The sequence below is a fragment of the Hevea brasiliensis genome, chromosome 11 (assembly GCF_030052815.1).
Source record: "Hevea brasiliensis isolate MT/VB/25A 57/8 chromosome 11, ASM3005281v1, whole genome shotgun sequence".
In the NCBI taxonomy this organism is placed as follows: domain Eukaryota; kingdom Viridiplantae; phylum Streptophyta; class Magnoliopsida; order Malpighiales; family Euphorbiaceae; genus Hevea; species Hevea brasiliensis.
In genome coordinates this window covers 80,164,966-80,180,013 of record NC_079503.1, presented here as the reverse complement: position 1 = coordinate 80,180,013, position 15,048 = coordinate 80,164,966, and the positions used below count along the sequence as shown (strand labels likewise).

Genomic DNA, 15,048 nt, shown 5'->3' with positions numbered 1-15,048 from the left:
CCGGAACAATGTTGTAGCCCTAAGTATCATGTTTGCAGATCATATTGGCACATCTCAAATGGAATTTCCTAGTGGGAGTTATGGCTAAATGAACACACGGGTATCAAATGGCATTCTGGGTTCAACTTAACATTTTCCAGATTTCAATTCCTAACTTTGGCTAATATTTTCCCTAGGATGCAATGTTTTCTAGAGCTTGGTCAAAACATAAAAATTGTTGTGCTATATCTTATAAAACTTTTGGCACTAGTTTCACTCCATTTGCAGCTTTGGAGACCAAGTTATGACATTTTTGCCAAAACTAGTCAAGCATATCAAAGGTACAGTATTTTGGACAATTTCTGGGTTGGCAGTTTTAGTAACCCAACTTGTGCTAACAATTTGACTTGGTTAAAGGCAAAACTAGGTCAAGTGGTCTTCATAAAAAGTGTAGCCCTATGTCTAATCTTTCCATTGATGTAAATTTTAGGTCATTTGGATCAGTATAGAGAGAGTTATGACCAAATGAATAGTATCATTTTCTGAGTTTCAGTGTTCGGTCATCCGGGTTTGGGCAGAGAATTGGTCATGATTTTGACAAAATTTAGGCGGGGTTCCTTCTTGAAAAATGAAGGTTTGGATGTCCCAAAACACCTCCAATTGACCTCATACCAATTGGGGCAACACAAAAGGAGATATGGCAATAAAAAGCAACTGGATTCAACAATAACACAACCTACAAAAAATTCACACTCCCAATTTCAATCTCCTCCTTCTTCCAAACTCCAAATAAGCATATATGGCACTTCTAAAACCATCAATCTCAACTCAATCAGGTCAAATTCATGCATTTACACAAGGTTCTCAATCATTTACACAAACCCTAGTTTCCAAAGTTTCAAATTTACACAAACCCTACACAACCAACTCCTAACATTAAAACTCATCACAAATTCTCATGGAATCATTTTTTCATTGCTTAAAAGTAACAAATTTCAAGTTCCATGGCTGCCCAAAAATCAAGGGTTTTTTCTTTCAAATTTTCTTTTCATTTTCATGATATTTATACTTGGCTAAACATGCTTTTCATGTTTAATAAAGAGAAGAAGAGGGATTAGTGCACTAACTTTACTTGAGCTTCCCAAACTTCAATTTTCTTGCTTCCTATGGGTGTCTATAGCTTCCTTAGGGTGTGGGAAGTATTTTTTGTGAAGGGTGCTAAAAGTTTTAGTGAGGAAATGGGGTGGAAATCAAGCTTGGAGCTTGAATGACAATGGTGGAAATGAGGGGCCAAGGGTGGGCGGCAATATGAGGGAGAGAGAGAGAGAGAGAAAAAGTGGAGAAGAAGATGGTGTTTGGTGGCTTTTGTCTTTTATGGCTATATATATATATTTATATGTGTACTTAAATTTAAATTTTTCATAAGCCTTTATTTTCTTTTCTATTCCTTTCTTTTCTTTTCTTTTCCTTTCTCTTCTCATTTCCATAATTCAAATTCATAAAAATAAATTTATGTTAATTATTTTATTTCTCAAATTTTTAATTTCACATTTAGGTCAAAATTCACCTCTAGGGGTGAAATGACCAAAATGCCCTCCATAGTGCATATCGAATTATTTTTATTTTTTTATACCAATTAATAAATTCTCTAAATTTTTTCTATATTTTCTTTACATTTATTTCTTTAATTTATACCTCCTCACTATAGTTTAGGTGTAGTTCCAGACATTTTGACTGTCCGAACAGACATTAGTCGTCAAAATAGTAAAATGTATGGACTACCTATGGTGAGGGTGTTACATTATAAGGGATCGAGAAAATGAGAACTCAAACTTGATACTTAATACTTATTAGTGAGTAATATACTTTTAATCATTTGATCAAGTTAAAATAAGTTAACGGCAAGATATATGGGCCTGTTTGATTTAACTGTTGAATACAGGTAATAACTGTTAGCTGATAGCTGTTACTATTAGCTGATAGCTGATAGCTGGTAGCTGATGATAGCTGATTTATGTTAAGTGTTTGGTAAAACTATATTTAGCTGTTGCTGTTGATATGTGAAATGACCAATAAAAGTATATATTATATAATTTATTTTATTATTGAAATAAATATAAAATTATAAATTTATTATATTATATTATTTATTTTATTATTAAATTAAATATACAATTATCAAATTAATATATTATATCATTTATTATATTATTAAAATAAAAATATAATTATTAATCTATTATATTATATTATTTATTATATTATTAAAATAAGAAAATAATTAAATTTTTTAAAAAATAATTAAATAATTTTAAAATTATAGATAAAATAATAAATTAATTATTATTATTGATAAACTTATAATTAATTTTAAGTTTTTAGATATAAATAAATATTTTACATTTTATGTTATTAATAAAAAATATTTTAACAAAATTGAAATGTTAAAATTATAAATCAAAAATATAAAAGTATTAATAATATTAATTTTTGAGTTAAATAAAAAAGAATAATATAGTCAAAATAAAAAATAAAATCAAATCAGCTATCAGCTGATGAGAAACATCAGCTCTAAAAATAGAGCTGATACAAACCATATCAGCTACCCATCAGCTATCAGTTTTATTTTTTAAAACTTATCAAAACTCTAATTCACCTATTTGGGTATCTATCAGCTATCATCTACACCCAAACAAGTGAACCAAACACCCAATAGTCTGGCCAATGCTAGTTTTACTGTCTCGGTAATCTTGTTTTTTTTCTGAATTTATCTTTCTATTTTGTATAAAAAAAATAATAACTTTTAATATTCATATAGATTTTTTTTTTTTACATTCAGTTATATTTAATATTTAATATTCATAAGATTGCACTTGAAAAAATATTCACAAGATTGAATATTTAATTTGGAATTAATTTTATAATTTATGTAATTAATCTAAAATTAATCTTTTTAAATCAATTTAATCAATTTAAAGTTTAACTCAAAAATTAAATAAATAAAAACTAACTTTTTAAAATTAATATATTAATTGGAAACAGTATATAATACGTAAATTAATACAAACATGATCTAAAGTCATTTGTATATATTAATCCAATGAGTAATTAGAAAAAGAAAAAAACCCAACTTGACCATGCCCTGAAAAATAAGAATTGAAATAATATGATATAAATCAAATTTCCTTCACTCAACCCAATGACACTCCTAGATCAATATCATGCTCATTATAATACACCTTCTTATTTTGCATTTGGATTTTGCATAAAATCATAATTTTGTCATATTCATTTTTAATAATTTTTATTAAATTATTTTAAGAGAGAGATACATAATTATGATATTAAATTTAAATTTTAAATTTTGAATTTCTCTTTATACACAAAGAAAAATGAAAAATCTTATAGAATCCAAAAAAGTTAGGTTTACATGCAAGATTAAAGAAAAATTATAGCAAATCTTTTGTTTAAAAATTTGAAAACAGAAGCCAATCTTCTAATGGAAAGGGGGAATTATAGAAATTCTTTCACCGGCAAACCAGGCTTAGCCAAGAATTTCCTATTATCATAAGCTATTCTGCACAAGAAATGCATTTGACTCTGGCTTTCCAAGGAGTTCAATTCTTTCCTATAAGAACTACACTCCCTGTAATCAACAAATTCCCACATGCATATCATTGCCAAAAGAAAAAACAAATTCCTAAAAGAAGCTTGAAATTTGCTCAAGTATGAATAAAATCCTTAGTAAGGCAAGCTTTCAGAACTTGTGCTAATAACCAAAGACTTAAGCCTTGAAGACTCCCCTGAAGCATTAGCTCGCCTTGTAATCATCTCCATGTTCTTATGCAGACTTTGCTTCACCAAATTCTTCATAATTTTCTTCCCTTGTTGAGTTTCTCTTGGATTTATAGGAGACCCCATTGCTATCCTTCCTGTTTGAGGCCCAGAATGTGGGCCCATCCTTGTTTGCCTCTCATCTTTAAACCACTGCAGGAGTTTTAATGCTCTCTTCTGAGCTAAAGGACTCCCCAGCAGTGCAACTTCAATAAGTACAGGGACAATTCCAGATTTAGCCATTTTTGCTCTTTGAGATGAGCATTGATATGCCAGAATCATCAGAATATATGCTGATAATTCTTGGCATTTGGGTTTCTCCTCCCATGTCAGGATCTCTATCAAGCTGTCTGGCACCATTGAATTATTTTCCATTGCTTTCTTTCCCATTAAGGTCACAACTAAATGTCCTAGAGTTGCCAGGGCTTTCTCTGAGAGTTCTTTTACTGATATTAGACTCAAGAGAGTTTGAACTACCCCATTAGAGATCAAAGGTCCTGCATTTTCTAACACACCTGAGAGGTTGTATAAAGTGCCTAAACAGGATTCTTTGGTCTCTACACTCAAGCTTGATTCAAGAATTGTAACTAGAAATGGTAGAACTTCTGATGAGGCAAGATGGAATTGGGTATTTGCCAATGGAGATAATGATAAGATTAATTCTGCAAAATCATGCATCATTGAATCCTCTGAAACATCTGCGTTCTTGGGTAGTCTTGAGAAGATCCCTGCTTCTACCATGACAGTCTTGTTCCTGAAGAAAAACCCAATTCAAATGAGCAAAATTAGCAAGAGAAGCATAACATATTTCAACATCTAACTTGATCATTAATCCATAATGAATCCAATTATAACTTAACCAATGGCAGCTAAGAAAACCAGCAAGCCAATGAACCAAACTAATAAATTATATGGCAAAGAAAGCCAATGAAATTCCAAGATTTAGATCTAAGTTGAAAGGTGAAGGTTAAAAGAATGAATTTATTTATTGCTCAGAGTTCATAGTGAATCTCATAAATTATACTAAATCTTTTAAGTGATTAATTTATATTATTTAAATACAACAATGTCGATTCATTAAACATCATTGTCCCTTCAAAGCTTCCCACCACCATAGAACCGATTGTGATTTTTCTAAGCTGGTTTCTTGATTTAAGATGGAGAATCAATTTCATGGAAAAGAAACAATCATGAAATGACAAAATTATCTAACACTGTATCAGATTCCTGATGGAGAAAGCATAAGCCTCACTTGAAGAATAATAGCCATTCAATAAAAATAAAAAATAAAAACTGAACCAATAACATTTACCGCACAACTAGAAATTAATGTTACCAGTATAGTACAGCATTTACTACTACATAACAGAACGTACTCAATGCATCACAGCCTTGAAGATTTACAGGCTAGAGGCACACATTCCTGGAGATGAGGATACACAAAAGGCCTAATCAATACAAAAAAAATGGGAATCTGGGTCCAGACTCCTGAATCCTGGAAGACCAACTACCATGTGGCCTCTGAGTACCCTTTCCCTCTTTATCCCTTAAAAGTCAAGTAGTGCCAAATTCTCAAAGGGCTCCACCCCAAATCCATTATTAATGCTTTCCAAATAAAATGGGTCGAAAATGGAAACATTAAAGGACTTAACATTAAAGAATTAATCCAATTCAATATATAAATAGGGATTTAATAATTCAAGAATCAAAGAATTAAGATGATGATAGCCAAATCCTTATTGACCTCATACTACTTAATTTCTCATGAATAAAATTGAGTATAAACTTTATGTGGTTGCTCAATTTAGTCCTTACACTAACCCCCACTGAAACCAGATAGTGCCAAAAATCAAACTCCACTATTTCAAACTTGGTTGAAAACCATCCAATTAAGCTAATAAACTTCGTTAAACAATCTTTTAGTTTCCTTCTTCTCCTTGAAAAAAATAAAATACACATTAAAAAACTTGACAAACTCCAAAAATTCTAACTAATATGCATACCAAGAAAAAAAGAAAGAATTTGGAAACAAAATAAATAAACAAAAAAATCACTCTGAAGAGTAACTTGTAGTTGACTAATAAATCCTACAACCAAAACTTACGTATAAGTTCCATTTGCAAGCTCAATCAAAGCCTTGACAGCCACTTGCCGGCGAGCAGCCACCTCCGATGCTACCAAATCTACTAAGGCAGGAATAACACCGAGCTCAGCCATCAACTTTCTTGTCTTGACGTCTTCTTTGGCTAATCTCAGAATTTCCATAGCCGCCATCTCCTTCTCTTCCCAGCTTCCGAAGTGAAGTTTCTTCACTGATCTTTGTAACACCATAGAATCATCTTCAGTTCCTCCTTCCATATCTACTCCAACTTCTTTATTATCGATCGAAACTTTGGTTCTTGGCTTATTCTTCTGTGCAGTTTTGGATTGCAAGAACCGCCTGATACGAGTAAAGAACTGTGGTTTCATGTAAGAGGCCAACCAAACAGAAGAAGAAGAAGAAGAAGAAGAAGAAGAAGAAGGTCCAGACATGTTTGGCCTTTGTGTTTGAGACACAGAAGAAAATCAAGAAATTGTTTATGGGTTGGTATAATTCGTTTTATGTAAACAGGTTTAATAATCTTGACTTTTGGGTATCGATCGAGAGAGAGAGAGAGAGGGCAAGAGAATGTGCATATGGTAGCGGTGAAGTTAGCACAAGAAAGGGACGCGAAAGACCCTTTGCGATTGCAAGCAAAAACAAGAGAGAGAGAGAGAGATCACTGCATTGGCCAGAGGCAAGGGCAGTATGGCACCCGCGAAGGAACAGTTATGTCTCTTTAAAAACCCAACACCTTTCAATAGATAATTTTAGGTCGCAGGCTCCTCTATTTACATGACCATAATGCCCTTTGACAAAGAGATTAGTGAGACATTTGGTAGGCCGTGCAATTCATCGATTTGATTTTGAATTCAGTGAAAATGGAATAATTGAAAAATCAAATTAAGAAATAATAATGATAATAATTGAATTAAATCAAAATAAAGATTGAATTGCATAAAAAATTTATAAAATAAAAAGTCATAAATTGAAAAATCAGTTGATTTAATTTTTTTATTTTTTATAAAAATAATTGAATGAATTGAAAATTAAACTTTAAAAAAATATTAACCAAAACGAACTGATCTAATTAAAAAAAAATACTAAACTGGAAAATCAAATAAACAATTAGATCTATAGTTTCAAGTAGGAAACAAAATCGGATGGCTAATTAAACACCCTTTGTTGAATTATTAATATTAAAATGGACCACTAATTAATAGGGTTTATGGTGTTAATTTAAGTTGAAAAATCCTGATGTAAACCTGATTACAGCATCTGGGTAATTTTTATAATTCATTTTTGAATTTTACTTTGTATTTTATTTTTGTGTCTTAATATCAACTTGTTATTAAAAAGTTTTTTTAATTTTAATTTTATTTAATAAAAATACCTCTAACTTATTATAACAGCTTTTTAAATTAGAATAAAATAAAATTTCTTATTATAATAGATTTTTAAATTAAAAAAAAATAAAATTATCTTTTTATTTTATTTTCTCTCACATTCAATAAAAATTGACCATTTTAATCATCATTTGATTTTATGATAAATGTTAATTTGATTTTATCATAAATACTAATACTATCACAATAATCCACTTTCTGAAATAGAGAATAATTTAACTTTTATTAGTTTAGACTGATTTTAAATGGAATAAGGGTTAATTTGTTTCCCATATTTATTGGGGAGGTTCAATTTAGCTTATTTTTAACTTTTGGTCCAATTTAATTCATAAATTTTAATTTATACTCAAATTAGCTCAATTAATTAATATATGTTATTTTTTAATATTTAATTATTTTTTAATATTAAAATAATAATAAAAATATTATTTTTATTATTCAATATTATTAATTAAACTGAAAATAAAAAAATATCTTTATATTTTCATATAATTAATTAAAATTAAAAATTATTACTATAATTAATTTTAATTTTTTAAATAAAAAAATATCTTTATATTTCATCTTTTAATTTAAAATTAGAAAATTATAATTAAATAAAATTAAAAATATAAAATATTATTTTTTTCTATATTATTAATTAATATTAATAATATGGAAAAAAATAATATTTTATATTTTTAATTTTATTTAATTATATTAATAATATGAAAAAAATAATATTTTTATATTTTTAGTTTAATTTAATTATAATTTTTTAATTTTAAATTAAAAGCATGAAATAAAAAAATCATATTTTTTCATTTAAATAATTAAAATTAATTATAGTAATAATTTTTAATTTTAATTAATTATATGAAAATATGAAGATTTTTTTATATTTTCGATTTAATTTACAATATTGAAAAATAAAAATAATTTTTTTATTTTTTATTTAGAAAATTATACAATATAAACATAATATTTTAATATTAAAAAATAACACATATTAATTAATTAGACTAATTTAAATATAAATTAAAATTTATAAATTAAATTAGATCAAAAATTAAAAATATACTAAAGTAAACTTTCCAATAAACATAGGGATATTTCACCCTTATTCCGATTTTAATTTTAAAAACCTATTATTAAATTTAAGTTAAAAAAATATAAATGAAACGTGGGGTAAAATAGCTATAATCAGGTGGCATCAGCCTACTTGCTCTCCAAAAAAAATCATCCAGCTCTTCCAATGGGCACACGTGCCATTTATGCACTGAGATTGAGTTGCCAATATAATTTTTTTCTTTTTTTAGGAAAAACTAAATCTGAATCAGTGGTCTGATAATCCCACGTGGCAAGAATGATTGAATATTTTCTGAGAGAAATTGAATATTTTGTGAGAGAAGGAGTTAAATATTCATATAATTATTATATAAAATACAATAATTACTAAAAAAAATAATAATAATAAACAAGTGTAGCAATACCCATGATTCAACTCTAGGGATGGCTACCTAATAAAAGATGAAGGAAACAATTTAATTTCCTTTTCACAAACTACCAAATAAAATGATCCATATATGAAATAAATGAGAAATATATTGGACCATCCTCAAAAACTTAGTAGTAGTAATAATTTAGCCATTTTTTATATATTTATAGTCAAGGGTATTATTATTATTGATATTAAAATTATTTTTTTTTCTGATCAATTTTAATAGTATACTTTTCTACATCAATTTGGTGTGTATTTAAAATAAATATTCTTTAACAGAGAGTTAAATCTTAATTAATAAAAAAAAATAAACTCTCGTCCTTACTAGCTGTGTTAATCTATGGTGATTTTTGAAGCTATTTTATGTATATTTCAGCTAATTCAATTTCCTAAATGAGTCTAATTATTTACACGGTTTCATAATTAGTTTATATATTAAAAAAATAAATAAGAATCTATTTATTTCGTAAAAAAATATTTTTTTTTTTTAATAGAAACAAATGAACAAAGTATTCACATGTGGGTTTAACATAGAATTATCATAGAAGATTAGACAAAATTAGTAACTTTAAATTCTAGCCATGCCGTCTTTGTTGCAAGTCAACAACGTACTCAGCACAAAGATTAATTGGTGCCACCAAAATTGACCCCTCTTTGCTCTCTCTCTCTCTCTCTCTCTCTCTCTCTCTTGTATGCAAAATTTTGGTGGGTTCTGCATTATTGGACCAGTGATGGTCTCTCTCTCTCTCTCTCTTGTATGCAAAATTTTGGTGGGTTCTGCATTATTGGACCTGTGATGGTGTGGCATTTCCATGTCAGATTCCAGTTTGGGTTTTATCCATTTGTTCAGTCATAGTCACGTACTCACCACGTGTGAGACAGAAGTCATTTTACAGTGAATTTGGGGTTCCACGTCATGATATTATACAGAATTATAAATTAATACATAAATAAAAAAAAATTTTATTTTTTAAAACAAAATTATTTAAAGATTATAATATTTTGAGACTCACTTGCATATTTACATTTTATTACCATGGCTTATTGAAAAAAAAAAGCCAAATTTATCTATTTTAATAATTTTATTTAATTCTTTTAATCTTAACAGAATTAGTAAAAATTTTAAAATAAATAAAAATTTTATTTAAATTTTTAAAAATTCAAAAATTTATTATAATTTATTCAATTTTTTGACATATTTTTCTTTTTTTTTTATTCTCCTAACTTTATTAATACCATCAATTACTTACATCAAAATTGTTAATTATTTAATTAAATTAAATTATTGTAGATATACGTTCTCTTTTACTGTCATCAAATCTTATTTTTATTTGATATTTAATGATAATTAAAATAAAATTATGGATAAGCCGATAAATGTGAAATTATTGAATTTTCAATGAAAGCTATAAACAAGTCGAAAATAGAATTTAAATTCTATAAATAAAAATTAAATAAAATTTTAATAATTTTTAAAAATTTAATTATTTTTACTAAAATTTAAATATTTGAATTAAATTGCTAACACAAAAAAGTTATTTTATATAAATCATCCGACATCAAATCACAAAAATATTATACAATTTTTGGTAAAGTAGGTGCTTGCTCAGGCAATTGTTTGTCGCTGTGCCCTCGCTGTAGATGGTTGCTGTTGGTGCATCCATGAGGTGTGCCACGGTTCATGTATATTTTTTGCATCGAGTCGTCATACATTGGATTGTGACTCTTCTCTTTGGTGCTTGCTTTTTTTCTATGTTTTTTTTAAGCAATTTTTCTATTTTATTAATTGATACCTTAGTTTAATAATGAAAATGAAATTATTTAATCACCATCTCAATCTCTATCTCATTTGTATCTATTAATATATCTCATTTGTGTGTCTATTAATATGGTATTAATTCTCACTTAATTTCAAAATTTTAAACTTAATAGTTTGTTTCTAGTTTTAGTGTTCTTTTTCATGGGTAGATTTAGAATTTTATTTTTGAATATTTAAAGGGTAATCTATATCTGTTTACATATTTTAATTTATTATTAATGATGCTGTCGTGGATTATTGGACCATTGGATAAAGCTTATTAATTTTAGATTGTTTAAAATTATGAAAAAAAAAAAAAGAGAATAGTGGCTTAGTGACTTCAATGCCCAAATTAGAAAATACCCTTGAAAGCTTAAGCAATAAAACAATGAAATTGTGAGAATGTAAAAGCTTATCTAAGTAGACGTTTGAGGCCTATTTATATTGTGATAGGAGACAATTGGCACTAATTTCGAGATTCTATTAGCCAATCGTGAACTTTCTGCTTACCATACACAACGAAATTGTATTGTCAACATGATTTCTAACAAGGTTTACTGCTAACTGTACCTAACGACATTTGTCTTGAGGCCATATCATCCGAACTTGGTCCGGTTTCACTAATATGTCATTATTCGATGTATAACTTGGTTAAATGATCTAATCGATCTTTATGAGGTCAAAGATGATTAGACTTGAATTGATGCTACACTTGGGCTAGTTTGTAGTCAGATCTAATTCACTTTGGGTTGCGCTCAGATCTAGTAAGTCTGATCCATTAAAAATAAGATTTTGGAATGAACTATATCAATTAATGAGTTTTAATTTAATAATATTAAATTATTTTTAGAGTCGTAATATTTTGAGTTTTGATTAAAAAATATATTTAAAGAAAAATGTACATTTTTTAGGATGGGTCTATGGAGAGCTCGAGCTCATATGAGGATGAATGTATCTACCGTTAGATTGAATTTTTGCATGTAGATTCGTATACTTTATATATACTGTTATTTTTATATGGCTTAAATTTTGGATATATCTTCATAGATTTGAATTGTGACCCAATCTAAAAGTTTTACGCTGACCCTCCTTTACCACCACAGATCTTTCCTCTATAGTATGGACCAGTATAAACATTGTAATAATATGCTCTTTACGATAGAGTTATTAGATATTCAGGAAACACACTGGGATTATAGTTTGAGAGTATTGAGTGATAGTATCTTGATCTTTTTATCACAGTGAAATTTTTTCTCATTTTGCACGTTGACGTAGACCTTACGGTTGAATCACGTTAAGTAATATGTTATTCTTCTTCTCTTTTCTATGTTGTATAATTGTGCGATTTGTGTGCGTATCTTAAATTTACATACTTGCTGTAATAAACTGGTATCAAAGCTTTGTGGGAGCAATCTAGGGTTTACAAATAGCATCATCTTCAATGAAGTATGAGATGGAGAAGTTTTGTCACGACCCAACCTATGGGCCGAACCGGCACTAGGACCTGGGCCAGCCTAAGGCCCCCGAGGCCCGTAGTAAGCCTAACTATTCCTTAACCCAACTCTAAGGCCCATTTGAGCCCAATTTCAAGAATTCAACCAGACAGAGTCCGGCCATAAAGTGGACCTTTCAACGGGGAGTTTTTGACTCACCCGACCTGTAAACACAATATATAATCAGTTGGGGAGCTCAGCTCACCCTCCACATACTCAATATGTCATAAAAATAAATGAGAGCTTAGCTCCCTCATCCAGTCCAACAACCATGCACATAATAATAAGTTTACAGGCCCAATATGGTAATTATATTACAACCCAAATCAAATGAATATTTCTGACACATGCGAAAATTCTAGAAGTTAACAGAATTATACAAACATTAATAAACGACCTGCGAGGGAGAAAAGCAGGTTAACCTAAAAAAATATTCTCCTGTGGCCTGGAAAAATATTGAACAGTAGTGAGCGTTCGACTCAGAGAGTAAAATATCAATTTTAACCATAATCTCTATAACTATCTAAAGCTAATGCACCCTATAGAGTGAAATGCAACATCAGCAATATTTTCACATCATAACAGCAAAAAGGTAATTTGGAGCACTCACACACCCAGTAATGTCAAACCATAAATATATGGGAGCTGATCCCCTATACAGATCTCTTAAATCCAACCTGTGCCAGCGAAGAACTCAAGCCGGACTTTCGCTTAATAAACCAAATCGGGGTCCCAGCGAAGAACTCAAGCCGTGTCTACCTCGAAGGACCGGGTCCCAGCGAAGAACTCAAGTCGTGTCTACCCCGAAGGACTGGGTCCCAGCGAAGATCTCAAGCCATGTCTACCCGTCCTATCCATAGCCAACACCACATCACACGCACGCCAATGCACGCACACTGCTCCAAATTATCACAACAACATCCATGGCACTTTAACAGTTGTGAATGCAACATAAAACATGCATAGAGTTTAACTACATAGATATATGCAAATAAGTGATGCATGGGCATGCTTGAACATATAATAATATCGAAATTACAATTAAAATTAATATTTTACTCACAAACTTGACAGCAGTCACTATGGCGTCTGGGCGGAGGAAGAAGGCTGTCCCGGCTCACCTGACAATTTTATTACAATTGTTTAATACAATTGACTCAATATAAATCAAGAAAAGACCAAATACGTCCTAAGTCGTGCCGAAAATCCGGCAGAGTCTCCCCTATACCTAGGACCTACCCAACCTGCAAATGGGTTTAAAACACACTTCTATATCCACCAACCATACGCCCACAATTCAATCATATCACACAGCCCCTCCTGGGCCCATCCAAACAGTCATCAATCACAACATGTAAAATTACAGTTTAGTCCTTATAATTGACCCTTTTTGCAAAAACTACCCAAATAAACTCTAAAAATTCTAAAATTTTGCCCCGCAGTCCTTAGCAATATTACTAGGCTAATACAAAAAGAATCATAATTTTTTGAGCTACCACGAATATTTTATGGATTTTTAATCTCATTTAAGTACTAGAAAATTATGAAAAAGTAAAGTTCAGGTTTACCTATGCCGATTCTGACTCTGGGGACGCGCTCGGGACATTTGACAATGGTGGGGTAGCCAAAATCTTGTTCCAATTCGGAGACCTTTTTGATAGATGGTCTGTCTAGCCGGAAATTCACAGACCAGGACAACTGTCGAATTTTCGCGAATTGAAGATACCTATACGAAGCCCATAACACGGGGGTTAGTACATAAATTTTACGAAATTTTCTAAGCTCATTTAATGCTCGGAAAAACACTACGAAGTTTCGTGGGACCTACCGAAAAAAGGTGTTCGAAAATTTTGAAATTTATATTGCCGCGAAGCTCTCAATGAGTGGAGCGCTCTGGTACTCTCAGTTTCCTCGTGGGGTTCACGGTTTGCGAGAAATCTAGCCCAAAAGTCAAAATGGGCTAAAACTTCCCGGACAAAAATTGGACAAACCGCTCGATGGATTTTGGTGTTCTTGGTGTCTATGGAAAGCTCTCGAGGTGTAGATGTTGTTTGACACAAGACCCGGCCCAATCGGTGGCCGGATCGGCCGGATTTCGGCCGGGAAGACAAAGCGGCGCGGTGTGCATTGCGTGGCTTCGCGCGCGGTTTCCCGGCGTTCCAGGTGGTGGCCGGCGATGGGGGGAGGCTGGGGTGGCGCGCCGACGAGGTAGGGAGGGCTGGGTGGCAGCTGGCCGGCGAGGGGAGGAAGGAGGAGAGAGAAAATGGGAGAGAGAGAAGGAGAGGTCGGGACGCCCGCGGGGAGAAAGAAAAAGGAAGAAGAAGCCGGTCCGATTCGACCGATCCGATCCGGTCCGATTCGATTCGGCCGGTCCGATTCAAGATACAAAATTTTGAATTTTTACTCTGCCTTGGGACTGAAAACGAGGTCGAAAAATTTCGAAAAAATTCTAGAAAACTCAGAAAAATTCATAGACTCCAAATATATTTTTAGTTTTGCCACGTAATCTTTAAATTAATTTTTAAAAATCATCAAAGTTTTTATTTTCGGAAAATCGAACTCGATTTCTAAAATCCGAAAAATTTCAAATAATTTCCTAAAATTCAAATAAAATAAAATATCAATATTTACCCAAAAATAATAAATTTAAAAATTAGGGGTGTTACAAGTTTGATAGTGGATCGAGTTTCAGTCTGTGGAAGATTAAAATCAAATCTTCCTTGATCCTGCAAGGTCCATGGAAGACAATCGATGATAACTTTCCAGAAGGTATGATAGAGGCAGAGAAGGCTGATTTGAAGGAGAGAGCCTTGAGTGCAATTTTCATGAGCGTAACTGATAATGTCCTACACAAGATTACTGATGAAAGCTCATCATCTACGGCATGGAAGAAATTAGAGGAGTTGTACTCTGTCAAATCGCTGACCAACTGCCTGTATCTGAAGAAAAGACTTTACAATATTGATATTGATAGTGAG

The 15,048-nt window shown here is 30.7% G+C and overlaps 1 protein-coding gene across 1 annotated transcript; it reads right to left on the bottom strand.

Annotated features, from left to right (window-relative positions):
- Positions 1-3,428: 3,428 nt before the first annotated feature.
- LOC110634742 (U-box domain-containing protein 7) lies at positions 3,429-6,615 on the bottom strand. The gene is made up of 2 exons (XM_021783878.2): positions 5,918-6,615; positions 3,429-4,567 (listed from the first exon to the last, which is right to left on the bottom strand). Exons 1-2 carry the CDS (start codon positions 6,343-6,345, stop codon positions 3,721-3,723), a joined length of 1,275 nt encoding a protein of 424 aa, XP_021639570.2. The 5' UTR covers positions 6,346-6,615; the 3' UTR covers positions 3,429-3,720.
- Between the last annotated feature and the right edge of the window lie 8,433 nt (positions 6,616-15,048).